We start from the raw sequence: 16,610 nt of genomic DNA on the forward strand, positions 1-16,610 counted from the left end.
TGGGAACTGTGGTCCTTGTAATGGATGGCCAGGTCCCCAGCTAAAAATTGGGAGTTCTCTAGCTAAAGAAGGTGAGGCTGTGATTGAATTTATTCTCCACCACGCCTGCCCACTGGCCTCCTGTCTCCTCTCTCACCCTCTAAAGTAACCCGGACACAGGAGCTAGGTGATCTTTCTAAAATATAAACCCATACATAGGGTTGTCAGATTTAGGAAATAAAAATGCAGGATGCCCAGTGAAATACGAATTTCAAATAAACAACGGATAATTTTTTTTCTAGTATAAGTATGTCCTGTGCAATATTTAGGATACACTAATGCTAGAAAATTATTCATTGTTTATCTGAAATTGAAATTCCACTGGTAGCCCTGTCTGTTATCTAGCAATCCTCTCCACACACCTTTCATGGTTCCCTGTTATTCCCAGGAAAGGCTGAAGCTCTTTGGCAGCCCCTTCACAACCTGTCCACCAACTGGCCTGTCCAGGCCAAGTGTTTTCTGAACAAGCTCTGCTTTGCTACTGCTGTGTCTCCAGGCCACCATCCCTTGCCTAAGTAGTGTCTGGTGCCTGGAATGCCCTTCTTCATCTGATAAGCCCCCATGCATCCAGAAGGGTCATGGCGTCTGTATCTCTATATTCCTGGGGATATGGAGGCGAGGGGATTATTCAGTGAATGAAATGATGAGTCCAAGGCCACACAGCAAATGAAGGTCAAGGTCGGAGTGGCCATGCAGGCCTCTTGACTCCCAGTCCAGTGCTCTCTGCAGCCGATCTGACTCACATGGACCCAGCACTAGGACTTCTGTCTCCTGGAACTTCATTCTTTGCAAGCCCACATCTCAGCATGGCACCCCCAGTACACAGGGGGTTAAGCCAGCCTTGGAGTTGGGAGCTGGAGCCCACGGAGTCCTTCCTGACAATAAAGCTAATGAGTCCCTCCTTGCCGTTTTCTCTTGCACAATAACATTTAATCATCATTTGCACAGCAGATGAGAAGTTTGCAGCAGATGCAATTCTGCGTGAGTGGCGATTTCTGTGTGTGGGCACTATTCCCGTTTTCCCTAGCACACCTGACAATCTGGGGCTGGGGCAGGCTGCACCCTGGAGGGGGCTGTGTGTATCCACGTGACCGGGCTCTGACTCCACACATGTGTGGGAGATGGGCTTTGGAGGCACGTGTCTGGGTGGGTGCACGCTTGTCTGTGGAGCTGGCACATGTGGTGTGGCCGTGGGTGAACCACAGGCAGAGATGGCTAGGTGCCTGAGGACACGTGGCCTGGGAGCAGAGGCACCCAAGTGTAGGCAGGCAAATACATGGAGGTAGATATCCAGAGCGTGTATGCATGCTAGGTGTAGATCTGAGTGCTTGTTGGAGGATGCTTGTGTGTTCACATATTTAGACACTTGTAGTCTTGGGTTTTTTTAGTCAAGCATGTAAAGGAACCCTGGGGGCTCAGTGGTTAAAGTGCTTGGTTGCTAACGAAAAGGTCAATGATTTGAACCCACTAGCTGCTCTGCAGGAGAAAGATGTGGCAGTCTGCTTCTGTAAAGATTTACAGCCTTGGAAACGCTATGGGGCAGTTCTAGTCTGTCCTTTAGTGTCACTATGAGTTGGCAGTAGGTTTGGTTTTTCCTAGGTGAGCGTGTATATTATATATGTACACATAGTCCTATGTGTTCACATGTGCAAACACATCTATGGGCACTGTGCACTTGAACTGTGTACATCTGTACTGACTCTCCCTGAATCTCCACACGCTTCCTTGTGCATGCGTGAAAATGTGCATATGCTTTACGGATGAGTGCACGGAGCTCTATGCTCATGTGCACAAGCACATGTGAGAATATGTAGATATATATACTGTGTACTTGAATGGGAGTATCTAGAGACATATATGTTCATGAATGTGCATGAGTGCATTCTTGAATGGGAAGATAGGTATCATTGGACACACATGTACGTGTATGCAGGCAAACACATCTATGGACACATAAGTATATGCTTCATGTGCAAACATGAGTGCATGTCTGTAATCTTGTATGGATACACATGGCTCACAACTGTGGTACATGCATGGTGTGCTGGCATGTGGGTACATCCCCAGAGCTGCAGGGTTATTCGCTGGGTACATGGCTGTGACCATTTGTTTGTCTGCACCATGCTCACACATGGGAACAAGTGCATGTATTATTGCTGGCACGAGCGTTGGGTGTGCTCACACACCCATGTGTATGCACTGAAGCATGGGCCCTCTGGCCCTGAAAGGGGCCCTGGAGCGAGCCTGACAGGGTTACGTTTTCCAAAGGCTCAGTGGCCAGTGACAGAGCTGGCCTGAGAGCACTTGCTGGCAGGAGGTAAGTGGAGCTGCTGATTCGTGACCCGGGGTGGGTGGCGATGACGGCTGGCTGACGGATGCGGGCACTTAGCTGCCCTCTATGACAGCAGCCAGTTCTCTGAGTTGCCCGAATCAGGAGTGGGGGAGGTTAGTTCTTGACCTGTAGGGCTTGGTGCTGGCTTCCCATTTTCCTGGTGCGTGTCCACAGCCATGTGGGGACACGCACACGCTGGTACACACCAGAGACACAGGCTGGGCTTGGATTGGGGTCAGTCAGCTTGGCCCCAACTCCACCCTGCTCCCCAGCACTGCCATCTGTCTTGAATGTCTCGCCTTCTTATCCACCTACTTCTCTGTCCTCCCCACATCCCCTAGAATCTCCACTCTCTCTCAAACAGAGCCCTCAGGGTCCAAGTCATCCTGGTCCTGTGCAGAGCCATGGTGGGGCGTATGGAGAAGTGTCCCGGGTCCTTACTAGCTTGGTGAGCACTGGGTTCCTCACCTATAAAATGGGACTAATAAGAGTACGTGCTTACAGTTAAACAAGGCAAGACATGCAAAGTGCTAAGCACAGCAAACACAGAGTTCACGCATTTTATCTGCATTAATATTAATAATTAATAATGTGCAGTGCTGAGAACAGTGCTGGCATGCAGCAAGCGCTATATGAGTGCATACTGTCATCATTATCATCATCAAAGCCATTACCATCCATGGTCCTGAACTTCTTGGCCAGTTATGCATCAGTTCTTGCTCATGACCCTGAATATGCTTTTATCCCATGATAATGATGGTGATGGTGATATGACAAGAAAAGGGAATTTTTTTTTTCTTTTCATTTCCCCAGAAGCCTCGTAAGGAGAGTAAATGTGGTAAACGGAAAGCTCTTGATTCTCTGAGCTCCCTGATGGGGTTGGATGTACCCACTGGGACCAGGCATTGGGGGTGGTCGTACTCTCTGCATGACACAGGGAGAAGGTTTTGGGGCTGTTGGGGAATCTGAGGGAACAAACGAGATGGCCACTGGCTGTGTCCCCTACAACATAACCCTTCTGTAGGACCCCAAATTACCAGAGAAGTGTACCAAGCTCACCAAACGCTTGGCATGAGTGGACATATTGGGGAACCCAGAGAAGGGGCTAGGTTCACTGGATTTCACCCCTAAGTTGACTCAGGACGCAGTGGAGACAGCAAATGTGGATGCAGGAGCCAGAAGCAGAGAGGTCTCAGGGAGCGTTATTCCCCTGCCCCTTCCGCCAATCCTGGAAAGAGCAGAAATCATAGAGGACTCCCACAGGCTGTGGAATGTGGTGAGGGGAGGAACATGTTCTTCTAGAGAACAACACAGACAGCTGACATCTGGATCTATCCAGGCCATATGTTAAATGCTTACTGCATGCTGGGCACTGTGCCTGCTGCTAGTGGTGTAGGTATTGGGGCTGGAGTGCCCAGGTTTAAGTTTTGGCAACCCCACTATTTAGTTGTTTGATGTTGGACAAGTTACTTAACTTCTCTGTGCCTCAGTTTTCTCACCTATAGCATGGAGACATCTCACTGGGTTGTCGTGAGATCAAATAAGTTAATCCAGGTAAAGGGTGTACAGCAGTGCCTGGTGAATCAGAAACTCGGTGTCATCTATTACTGTGTTTGATCCTCACCACAACCCTATGAAGTAGGTGCTCTGAGTGTGTCCACTTTATGGCTAAGAACAGGGAGTCAAAAAGAGGGCAAATGACTTGTCCAAAATCACACAGATGGTAAACGGCAGAGCCAGAGGCTCAGAAGGTGAACGTGGATGAAGAATGCTCTTGATTTCTGGCTAGGCCTTTAATCCTGAGTGACCTTAGACAGGTCATTCTCCACGTGTGGGGTTTGGACAAGCTGTTCAAGGGTCCTTGTGAACCCATGTCCGTGTGTCTCTCTGGACATGTTACCTGTCTGTAACCTTCTTGGCAGGGTCATAATCTATGAAGACAACTGGTGCATGTGGAAGGAAGAAGGACTTGGAGTCAGGGTGCTAGTTTTGTCCTATTCTGTCCATACCAGTTGGGTGACTTTGAGCCAGCCACTTTACACCTCTGAGTCTCAGTTTCCTCCTCTGTACAATGGGCATGACAATAACCCACCTCAGAATTGATGTTGGGATTCTGTGAGAACTGGGCACACACGGGTGAGGGAGCTGATCACACATCTCCTCGCTGGTCTCCAAGTTACCATACTCATTTGTAGCATTGGGTAAAATGTCCCAAATATCCTCCCATTTGGGCTTACCACACCAACCCCACATTCCCACAATTAGCCACCTTTGAAGGACATTTAGGAGACATATTCAAGTTGAGCAAAGCACCAAATTCCATAGCCTGGCCTTCAGGTTCTGTTAGCAACCTGTCTACAACCCAACTTTCTTGCCTCACATTTCCACATTCCTCCACCCTGGGATCCGGCCCCTGGGACCACACAAAATTCCTGAAGCAGCCACACGCTTCTTCCACCCCTAGCCCTGCCCCCTGCCACTCTTGCACAGGTGTTCTTCTCTCTGCTTGGCCGTCTCATACTCGTTCATTCTTTAAGATCCAGTTGGATGTCACCTCCTCTGGGAAGCCCTCCAGGAATTATTCAGTGTTCCCATTACTTTGTTCTGTTAATTCCGCAACAACTCTTACCAACAACATTATTATTGGCTGTTTCCATGTCTACCCCTTTCCCTAGTCAGGCCTTGAGCTCCTGGAAGGCAGGAACTACTACATCATGTGTAACCTTGGGCAGGTTACTACTCTCTGAGCCTCAGTTTTCTCACCTGCGAACTGGGACTGACAGTACCTAACTTAGAGGGTTGTAAAGATGAAAATAACACAGGTAGGGCACACAGGATGTAATGAACCTCTCTGAATCCATCACAGTGGACCTCGGCAAACGTGGGGCTCACGGGTGAATGTTCACTAGGAGGGAAAAAGAAGTAAAGCTAACAGCATTCATCGAGCACTTTCAGTGTTTTAGGAAGGCACTCAGATCAGAGCTTAACACTCATTTTCTCATTTAAGCCTCTAAGCAATCCTTTGAAGAAGAGACTGCCATTATTCCCATTTTACAGATGAGAAAATGGAGGCTTCAGCATTCCAGGACCTTGATGAAGGATACCCAACTAGTACAAAACAAAACAAAAAAGCAAACCACTGCCGTCGAGTCGATTCCGACTCATAGCAACTCTACAGGACACCCAACTAGGAGGAGCTGGGATCCACACCTGATTAATGCGGAGTGAATGAATCACTGGCTGTGGGGGCAGGGGGAATGACCAACCTATGCCTTCTAGTCATATGGTTTTAGAGCTGGAAGTTCTTAGAGACAATTTAGTGCAGGGGTTCTTAGCTTGGGGTCCATGGATGGGGAGGGTGATTGGTGTCTGGACTGGATAGACAAGGTCCCCACCAAGTCTGGTGGCTTCTGACCCGTCCATCTCCTGCCAATCCCACCACCACTACCCAAGTCCCTGGAGCCACCCAGTGCATTCTCTCCTGGTACCCTGCCAGCCGCCTTACTCCACTGCCCTTGGGGGCATCCCCACTCCCCACTCAGGGCAGGAGCAGAAGCTGACAGTTGGGACCATTTCTTCCTCTCTTCCAGATGTTGGAAAAAGGGCAGCTGGGGGAACAGAGAGAGCTCAGGTCTGGAATGCAGACACACTGGGCTTCTACTAACCACAATGAGAATAACAGTAACACAATGATAATAATAGTAACATCGGCTAACATTTATTGAACACCTACTATGTGCCAGGCACTGTTCTAACCACTTTACGTGTATCATCCCTTTTTATCCTCACAGCTCTTGGAGGTCGGTTTTGTTATTAACCCCATTTGACAGATGAGGAAACCGAGGCCCCAAGAAGTGCGGTTACTTGCCCAAGGCTAGGCAGCTGGTAAGTGCCAGAAGCTCCGCCACTCACTGGCTGGGTGTCCTTGGACAGATCACAGCCACATCTTTGGGCGATTTTCCCCATCTGTTACCTGGAGGACCTCACCTCGTGGTTTCTATGACAACTGAGCTGTTCTCGGTACAGCGTCCCAGCACACAGTAGGCGCTAAGTAAATGAACAGCCCTTCTTTCCTCTTAACTCTGTTCGGGAAGGGGGAAACTTGGTGTTGGGGGGAGTTCTCCGCAGGGTCCTCCCTCCAGCGCCCCCCAGGCCAGCATTGGGTAACCCGCCCCTCCCGTCGCAGCACCGCCATCCCGTCTCCCTTTGTACCCCAGAGCCACGCAGTGCCCAGTGTCGCCACAGTTTTAATGACATCGGTCGTAATTCCCGCACCCCTGGGTCCAAAAGCCGCCGCCGGGGGGAGGGACGTTGGGGATCGGCCCCTAACAGGCCCTCCCGTCCGGCCGCCCTGGGAGTGGGAGGGTTGGGGAGGTGAGCAGCGGCAAAGCTTCGGTCCTCAGCCCGTGGGGACGCCCCCGAGGGCAGGCGGGGCGCTAGGAGGCCGGGGCCTCGTCGTCCCCGCGGTGGCCGGCGTAGAGCGCGGCCAGCGGCCGGAAGCGCGGGCCCCAGCCGCTGAGATAGGCGAAGTCCTGCTCGGAGCCCGACGAGCCGCTGTGCAGCGAGCTGAGCGAGGAGGCCGGCGAGTCCGCGCCCTCGAAGGCGTACGTCTGGAAGGCGTCGTAGGGCGGCACCGACAGGTCCCCGTCCGCCAGCGCCACCTTGCGGCCGATGAAGTCCCTGAACACCGAGAAGTCCGGCTCGGGGCTCGGCGGCCCCTGCGGCAGCGAGTGGCGCTCCGAGGGCAGGCCGGCCTGCGGGGGGCTGCCCGTACCCCCGCCGCCGCCCCCGCCGCCGGCCCCGTCGCCGCTGCCCCCGCCGCCACCCCCGTCGCCGCCCTTGAGCTCGCCGAAGTCGTAGAGGCTACGCAGCGCCGACATGTCGTAGGCTTCCGTGTCCTGCTCGCCGCCGCCCTCATCGTTGTATTTGATAACGTTGTCCCGCATGTCCTCGTCTTCGTCCGAGCTCAGGTGGCTCTTGTGGTGGCGCCGGAGGGTGAGGATCAGTAGCACTAACACTGCGTGGGAGAGAGAAGCGGGCCAGTGAGGGCCGAGCCACGCCCAGGGCATGGGGAGGAGTGGTTCCTCGCACCCTATGCCCCCGATCTCCCACCGCAGAGAAGGCCCAAGCTTAGTACTGTTAGAAATTTTCTAGATTTCTCCTCAAGAGACCTTTTGAACAGTCACAGTCGGAACTGAGCTGGCTGTCTGGAAAGGTAGTGAGCTACCCATCTCAGGAGGTGTGCAAATCTAGGCTAGCCCCCCACTGGGTCAAGCAGAGAGCAGTGCTAAGAGTTTTCATGGGTGTTGAGTTGTTATATGTCCTCATAACGATTTCAACTCATAGCGACTCTATATGATAGAGTAGAGCTGCCCATAGTTTCCTAGGCTGTAAATCTTTATGGGAGCAGATGGCCAGATCTTTTCTCCTGCAGAGTCCTGGTGGGTTTGAACTGCAACCTTTAGGTCAGCAGCCCAGGGCTTAACCACTGCACCACCAGGGCTCCTTGGGTGTTAAGCAGAAGGCTGGATTAAATGTCCGAGGTCCCCATCCTCAATTCCACGAAGAGACACTTGTGAGGACTCCAGGTGCTGGGGGTGTGAAGGAGGCAGTGAGGGATGATGGGGCGGGGGGAGTGGTGAGAGATGTCCTTGACTCTGACCTCTCTTTCACTCTGGCTCCTGCTCAGTCCTTTGGGTCTCAGGTCAAGGTGTCGCCTGCAGGAGCCCTTCCCAGAGAGCATCAGGAGGTTCAGTGCCTTCGCCTCAGTTCCCCTGGTGATGGGTTCCTCCCTCTAGCCCAGTGGTTCTCAAAGTGTGGTCCCTGGACCAACAGCATCAGCATCACCTGGGAGCTTGTTGGAAATGCAAATTCTCGGGTCCTTGCTTAGATCTCCTGGGTGGGGCCCAGCAGTCTGTGTTTTAACGAGGCCTCCAGGTGATGCTGAGGCAGCTCAAGGTCCCTGAGTGGCACAGCAGCTTGCTATTTGCTGCTGACCTGGGTCCCCTGCTCCTTTAACCTCATCACCTGTTATCTAAACTGGGGGCGAAACCTTGGGACGACTAGGGAAGAATCCTAAGACATTTGGGGGCAAGATCTCTGGTATCAGTCCCACCAGCAGCCAACTGAACCCCCGAATGTCCCCAGGGAAGAGGTCAAGTAACCTGGATGCCAAACTGGTCAAAGATGAACTAGCTCAAGTGGCCAAAATGCCATCTATCACCATGGCAGCCTCAGAGTGCAGAAAGACACCTACACCTCAGCTCTGACCACTGGGATTCATGGGGCAGCCAGAGCTGGAGAGACTCAAGGGAGGTCTGGGTTGCAGACAGCAGCTTTGCTCAGTTTCCTGGGACATTTCACCCAGGGGTTCTATAGGAGAAAGGCCTGGCGACCTGCTTCTGCAGATTACAGCCAAGAAAACCCTATGGTCTGTAACGTATGGGGTCACCATGAGTTGGAATTGACTTGATGGTAACGTTTTTTTTTTCCTCCCCACTCTGTGTTAGCACAGACCCTGCTGTGACTATGTGTTAACATGTCTGTCTCCCCTGGAAAAAACAAAAACAAAAAACAAACTACCTTTAAGGAGCAGGGAAATGCTCCCCTAGCTTGGTGCCTGGCATCCAGTCAGCACTTGAGCTTGCTGAATGAATGAATGAATGACCAGGGGAGGAGGTGGAAGGAGATCTGGATGAGTGAAAGGGTGAATGAATGAATGAAACGTCCCCATTTGGCTTTCTTCACTTGACTTCCAGGACTCCACGTATTTCTCATCCTCCTCCCACCTCCCTGATCACTTGCTCACCATCTTCTAAGCAGGCTTCTGCTCCTCTCTCCGACTTCTTAACATAGTTCGTTATCCTCGCTCACGCCCTTGGTGCTCCCCTCCAGTCTCCAGGCTTTAACTTCCACTTAGAAGCCGACAGCTCTCATATCTCAGCCTCCACCCAGGTCCTCTCCCCTGAACTTCACACTGGATATCCAACTTCCTACTCAACATGTCCTCTTGGTTGACCAGAAGACTCTCAAAGTGAACATGACCAAAGCTGACAAAATGATCTTTCTCCCTTCCCTACCCTTAGCCTTCCCCATCTCCGTGGTGGCAACTCCAACTTTCCAGTTAATCAGGGCTTTTAGTCTCTTTTTTTCACTGATGAATCCCCAGCGCCTAGAACCCTCCAGCACAGAGGAGTAGCTCACAGGATGGATAAATAAGTAAATGGATGAACGAATGAGAGGATTAAATGGATAGGCAGATGGATGGACAGACAGGGCTGGAAAGTACTAGACACTTCTTGGTGCTCCAAACAGCTCCAGCAGGGCCAGTAGCCAGAGCCAGCTGCTGGGGCCATGGGGCAGGGTGCTGGCTCACCACCTAACAAGGGGCTCATGACAGGGAAGGGGTGGAGGCTAGGGAGCAGGTCCTGAAGGAGGGCAGGAGGGAGGGAAGGTGTCAGGAGAGAAGTGGGAAAGATGGATGGACAGCTTTCGGTGCTGTGGAGGGGATGCCCGGGAGAGCAGATGGTGGGGAGTGCGGGCGGTGGGCGACAGATGTGCCAGGCCTGATCAGCGATTCCGCCCGTCACCTTTAGAGCACTGATGTGCACTTTCTTCGTTTGTGGGCAATTAGGCAGAAATTTGTTTGCACTGCCTCGGAAAATGAAACTGCTGTAAAGTGCACCCTCTGGAAAAAGGGTTTCTGAGCCATGGGCTGGAGTGGGGAGGGAAGGGGGGCCTGGCCCTCCAGCTAGGAGGAGTCTGCCGGGGCCTCTGCAGGGACCTGAGGAGGTGCCGCACCAATGAGCTTGGTTGCGGGCAGGTAGTCTGAGGGTTGGCAGAAGACACACTAGTGGTAGGTGGTAAGGAGGGTAGGGGTGGGGAGGTGCAGCTGACCTGTCCCAGGAAACTGAGCAAAGGTGCTGTCTGCAACCCAGACCTCCCTGGAGTCTCTCCAGCTCTGGCTGCCCTGTGAAACCCAGTGGTCAGAGCTGAGGTGTAGGTGTTTTCCTGCACTCTGTGGCTGCCATGGTGATAGGTGGCATTTTGGCCACTTGAGCTAGTTCATCTTTGGCCAGTTTAGCACCCAGATAACTTGACCTCTTCCCTGGGGACATTTGGGGGTTCAGTTGGCTGCTGGTGGGAGTGATACCAGAGATTTTGCCCCCAAATGTCTTAGGATTCTTCCCTAGTCGTCCCAAGGTTTTGCCCCCAGTTTAGATACATAGCAGGTAGTGAAGTTAAAGGAGCAGGGGACCCAGGGTGAGAAGACCTGATTTCAAGTCAGAAGACTATCTGTGTACCATTAGGCAAGCCACTTAGCCTCTCTGAGCCTGTTTCCTCATCCAAAAAATGGGGATATATACCTGTCTGGGTAGTTGTGAGGCTCACAAGAGCTCTTTTTACTGAAAGTCCTATAGAGAGAAAACAAAAGGACTCTAGACAGAAGGAAGGAGCCCTGGTGGCACAGTGGTTAAGCACTCAGCTGCTAACCGGAAGGTGGGTGGCTCAAACCCACCAGCTGCTCCTGGGGAGGAAGATGTGGCTGTCTGCTTCTGTAAAGATGGCCGCCTTGGAAACCCCATGGGTAGTTCTACTCTGTCCTATGTGGTCGCTACGAGTTGGAATCTACTCAATGGCAATGGTATAGACATAAGAGAATTTTAAGAAATGTGTTTGGTTTTAAAGAATAGATGTTGAATTTCAGGGAGGGTTTGGGCTGTGTGGAGGGTAAGCCAGCATGAACTTAGTCCCAGGTGGGGGTTGACACCCTCTTGAGTAGTTAGAAGACTTCTCATCAGCACCATGTTACAGCTCGGAGATCACTCATACCAGCCCATTGTTGTACAGAGGGGGAAACTGAGGCCAGTTGGGGAAGAAACCCAAGGCCTGGATGAGGGCTGATCAGGCAGGAGTAGGTGGCTCTCGGGGGACTCACCGACCAGGATAAGGACGCAGACCAGCAGGGCAATGAGGGCGCCAGGGCTGAGGGAGGTGGCCATGACAAAGGCCGTGGTGTTGCAGGACTGGATGGTGCCGGAGCTGTCGCAGCTGCAGATGCGGATGGTAAGCGTGCCAGTGCTGCTCAGTGTGGGCGGCCCGCTGTCCACCACCAGGATGGGCAGGAAGAACACGTCCTGCTCCTGCCGGTTGAAGCCCACGTGTTGTGTGTGCACGGCAGCCGTGTTGTCTGCTCCAGAAGAAGGGCTGGCTGTGACTCAGGCCCAGGGTCGGCCTCCCCTGGCCCAGCCACCTCCTGACCCCGCCTCAACATCTGCCTCCCTCTTCTCCAAGCTACTGCCTTCCAGCTGACCCATGGGTCTATTCCCTGGTCTCTCTAAACTCTGTTCCCAGCTGTCCCAAAATTTTGCCCCCGCTGCCGGAAGATCTTGTCCCCAACCATACAGCCCATGATTCTATCCTCAGCTTTTCCAGGATTCTTTTCCCAGCTGTCTCAAGATTCTCTTTTCAGCTGTTCCAAGATTCTGTCCCCAGCTGTGCCAACGTCCTGTCCCACTATGTCAACTTCCTTTTTTTTTTTTTGGTCATTTGTCTCAAAAGCCTGCAGATTCGACCCCAGCTGCCTGGTGTGTTCTGTCCCTGGGTCCTTGGACTGTGGCTTGACAGGCCCTGACAAGTCCTGGGCCATCAGAGGGGACTGGGAACTCTCGCTGGTATCTACCTCTTGCTGAGGATCTTTCTGTCACCCCATGCCCTGAGGCTGGGCAGGAGTCCTGGAACCGACTCTGGGGTCTCTGGTTAAGAGGCTAAGCCTGGAGGGCTGGGGGCATGGCCGTGGTATGCTGAGGGACCCTAGAGCACCAAGGTCTCTCCCTCCACCCCCTTCATTTTCACACCTGAGAGAGGACGGCTGGAGAGGACAGTGAACTGACACAAATCATACTTGTTTCTCTGCAGCTTCAGCCTGTTGCTGGGAGAGTCAGGTGGGACCGAGGGGGATGGGTGTCTGGTCTTGGAGCATGGGCATACACCCACTTCCCTTGCCCTTCCCACCCGCCCTACTGGCTGCCGTATGAGTGAGGCCATCCCTTATCCTCCATCACTGTGATGGCTCCACTCAGCCAGGCTGCAATGCAGCGGTGCAGCTGCACTCAGAGACCAAAGTCACAGCCAGCTCCACAAAAGGGGGGCCCTGTCTTCCTTTGGGGGGCCCAGGCTTCACTCCTGAGTCCTTCTCCTTGTCTTTGCAGTCTGCAGGCTAGTCTGTCTTAGACTCTGGCAGCCTGAGTCACTTTCCAGCTTTTTGGCCCCAGTGAACTCAGCCCCTTCCCCAGCAGCCTCCACTTTGGTGTTCCTGTCCTGGTCTTCCCCATAATGGACATATTGTAGGGAAAAGAGCCCCTAGAGGGACTGACTCTGTGACCTTGGTCACATCTGTCCTGTGGACTGAAGGTCAAGATGAAACAAGACCGGCCGTGAGGTGAAGCTATGTGATGGGCACATGACGGTTCATTATATTAGTCTATTACTTCTACAGTGAATCCCTGGGTGGTGCAGTGGTTAATGCCCTTGGCTGCCAACCAAAAGATTGGCAGTTCAAGTCCACCCAGAGGTACCCTGGAAGAAAGGCCTGGCGATCTACTTCTGAAATATCAGCCATTGAAAACCCTATGGAGCACACTTCTACTCTGACACACTTGGGGTTGCCATGAGTAGGAATTGACTCAATAAACCCAACCCAATAGCAACTGTAAAAAAAAAGAATTACTGCAATTTGAAAACTTTCATAAAAATGTTAAAAAAATAATACTGAGCCTATCATTTACTAGCTTGGGAAGCTCAGTCTCTTTGGACCTCAGTTTCCACATTTGTAAATGAAGAAAAATAGTATCATTTAATCCTTACAGGTGTGAGGGTTAACTGGTACAATCCACACATATCCCTGAGAATAGTTTCTGCACATACAGGCTGGTTATTGCTATTGCTATTATTTTCATACCCCAGCCCCATCTTCCCAGTGCTGCACCACGCCATCACCATCTGGCTAAGCTGCCCTGCCTTTATTCATGAGGTTCTGCTCTCCAGATTGCCCTCTCCACCCTCTTTCCTGGGCGAATCCCTCATCCATCACGCTCCAGCTAAATGTCACCTCCTTTCTGTGGCCTCCTTTCTTGGCTTGCCTGGGAAGGAAGGATTTATGGCTTACCCCTCCCTGCTCTGACTACGCAGGGGCCAGACACACCTCAGTTACAGCACTTGTCACGCTGTATTACGTTCGTGTTTGCTGTGTGCCTGTCTCTTCACTATATGGTCAGCCGGGGCCTGGTGCTGAACCAGTCCTGAAGAACAATGTTTGAACCACGACTTTGGGGTACTTGGTGGTTCTGAGTCAGCTCTTCAAGCTGACTTCCCTGGGGAAGAAAGGAGGCTCAAGAGCAAGATGGGGAGAAGGACTGGTATGGGCTCATTCACACTGACTGGACGCTTTTTATGCACATGGACTGTGTTGGGTACCCTAAGTACAGTCATATTTAATACAACCAAAAGTTGTGGCATTATCCTCATTTTATATCTGTGGAAATTGAGGCTCAGAGACAAGCTGCTTGTCTGAATTCAACCTTGACATTGTGCCTTCAATTCCAGTACCTACCACCAGGGGCGATAGTGCCTGTTAGGGTATCAAGGCATGGCTAACAGATGACTGAGCACAAGGTTCATTCAGATATACAAACAGTGGTGTCCCCTGCCAATCACTGACTTGGCGGCATAGACATGTTTTCCATGCACTCATTAAATCATTTATCCCTCCCTCCCTCCCTCCCTCCCTCCCTCCCTCCCTCCCTCCCTCCATCCACCTACCCATCCATCCATCCATCCATCCATCCATCCATCCATCCATCCATCCATCCATCCATCCACCCACCCATCCACCCACCTACCCATCCGTCCATTCGTCCATCCATCCACCCACCCTCCCACCCCCCCACCCATCCATCCATCCACCCACCCTCCCACCCATCCATCCATCTATCCACCCACCCACCCATCCACTCATCTATCCATCCATTTAACAAACGTTTATTGAGTAACTCCTATGTGCCAGCGCCATGCTAGTCACTGGGGGAAAACAATGAAGAAGTAAACCAACCATAGTCCCTGATCTGAGACAAATGTTAATCAAATAAACCCAAAAATGAAGTCTACAATTACAAACCATGACAAGTGCTACAAAGTATAGGAAGAGTACATAACAGAGGACCTGACCCAGCCTGGAAGGTTCGTGGAGGGCTTATTGGAAGAAGTGATATTGCTGAACCCTGAGTGATGGGTAGGCCTTAACCAAGGAGAGGTAACAGCACATGCAAAGGCCTTGAGGTTGGAAGGGACATAACACGCTCCCAGAACTGTGGGAGTCCAGTGTGGCTACAGTGAGTCAAGATAAGGCTGGAGGGGAGGCAGGAGCTCATTATGGAAGATCTTGGAGGCCACGGTGAGGAATTTGGATTATTTTCCTAAAAGCAATGGGAGGCCATCAATTGGTGAGTTTTAAGCAAAAAACATTAACCTTGTGATATATCATCCATGCATTCAATGCCAAATATTCACTCAGCACCCTTTTGTTAGGGCTGTTTTAGCTTCTGGGGCTGCAGTGAACAAGACAGACATGGTCCCTGCCCTGCCGAGCCTACGTTCTAGTTGGAGGAGCTTGTCATCCTAAAACACAAGAGTGGATGTAGAAGAGCGAGCAGTTAGGAAGTTACTGTGTGTTTTAGGTGTGAGATAATAGTGCTAGTGGAGGCAGAGAGACATCGACAGATTTGAGAAATGGGAGGCTGGCCCTGGTTCAGCCTCAAATTCCCCAGCAAGAGCAGGGGAGAGAAGGGGAGATGTTTGTCTCTCAGGGTTGCTGTCTTTGGCCATGGAGCCGTATGTTCTGAAGGCTCTGGTCCCTGCCACTCCTCCATCCCATCATCCCTGAACTTCCCAAGCTGCCTCCTGGGCAGCAGCTGCCTCAGCTGGGGAAGCCTCTGGCCACCCCAGGCCCCCATCCCACCCTTCTAGGTGGGCTGGACGCCCGGCACCGCATCCATCCATCTGGCCTGACATAGATCAGTGTCAATTCCTGGCTGCAGAAGCAATATTTATAAATCACATTTCCAAACTGGCTACAAATTTGTACAAAGAAACAGATGGATTGGGGTAGCCGTTTGTCATCCAGGATATTTATATGGTGAGGAGGAGGGGCTTGGCACGTTGCAGGAAGAGACTAGGGGACTAGAGGGGGGCCTTCCTTGGCTGCTCTGACCTTAGGCATGCTGCTGCCAACCTTACCAGGTGGTCACGTTAGAGGAGAGCTCTGGCGGCCCCTGGACAAATAGAGTCAGTTGGGACAGAGACTCAGGCCCCTTGGGGTGGAACGGCTCATGAAATTGGCCAGGTCCAGCCAGGGCTATCTATGTCTCCTGGGGCCAGCTCAGAACACCACTGGCATGATGAGCAGGTAACTTGCCATACTGGTTGTTAAAATATTAAGATACTTCCAAAAAGGTTTAAATAGCTGCTACTCTGAGCCTCCCAAATGTCCCCCTGTTGCCTCAGCCTTTCCCCCATCCCATACTCCCTCGGCCTTGCCACAACCAAACAACTGAAGGGTTAATGCCTGGCACAGCAGGGGCCCCAGGAATCTGCTAATGGGTATGGTCAGCATCCTTTCTGATTGGTTATCTGAGCTGCACTGGTTGTTAAATATTTTTAGTATGACTCCTGGGAATACAGATGGACCAGGCTTCAGAGACCACTGAAGGCCTCTACCTTTAGGGGGTATAAAGCTCCTGAGAGTGACCCCAGGCCCTTCCAGGGCCAGAAGGAAGCAGTGTGCTCTAGCCCCATAGTCTCTCTGACTGTATCTTCCAGTTCTGTGGCTCACTCCTCCAGCCATGCCAGCCTCCTTCTCTTCCTTGAACATCCCAGGTCTGCTCCTGCCTCAGGGCCTTTGCACCTGCAGTTTCTTCCACCTGGATTGTCTTTTGTCCAGTAATGTGCACTGCTCGCTCTCTCATTTCCTTCAGATTCCTAGTCAGCTATTGCTTTCCCCAGAGAGGCCTTCCCAGACCGCCCTATTTAAAAGAGCCTCCCCCTCCCATCACGTTTTATTATTTTACTCTGATTTATTTTTTCATTTAACAAATTTTTACTGAACATCTACTACTACTAGGCACCCTGGGTCTAGCAGTGAACGAAGTAAGTCCAGACTCTTGTGTAGATTGGGTTACTTCCC

At 51.8% G+C, this 16,610-nt stretch overlaps 1 protein-coding gene across 1 annotated transcript in view; it reads right to left on the reverse strand.

The window, feature by feature from the left end:
* Positions 1-6,807: 6,807 nt before the first annotated feature.
* CDH22 (cadherin 22) overlaps positions 6,808-16,610 on the reverse strand; it is a 77,814-nt gene continuing 68,011 nt past the window's right edge. The window contains exons 10-11 of the mRNA XM_064276153.1: positions 11,310-11,561; positions 6,808-7,388 (exon numbers count right to left, since the gene is read on the reverse strand). Of these exons, the coding sequence (XP_064132223.1) occupies positions 6,808-7,388; positions 11,310-11,561 (833 nt within the window). The remainder of the gene's footprint in view (positions 7,389-11,309; positions 11,562-16,610) is intronic.

The sequence above is a fragment of the Loxodonta africana genome, chromosome 24 (assembly GCF_030014295.1).
Source record: "Loxodonta africana isolate mLoxAfr1 chromosome 24, mLoxAfr1.hap2, whole genome shotgun sequence".
NCBI classification, from domain to species: domain Eukaryota; kingdom Metazoa; phylum Chordata; class Mammalia; order Proboscidea; family Elephantidae; genus Loxodonta; species Loxodonta africana.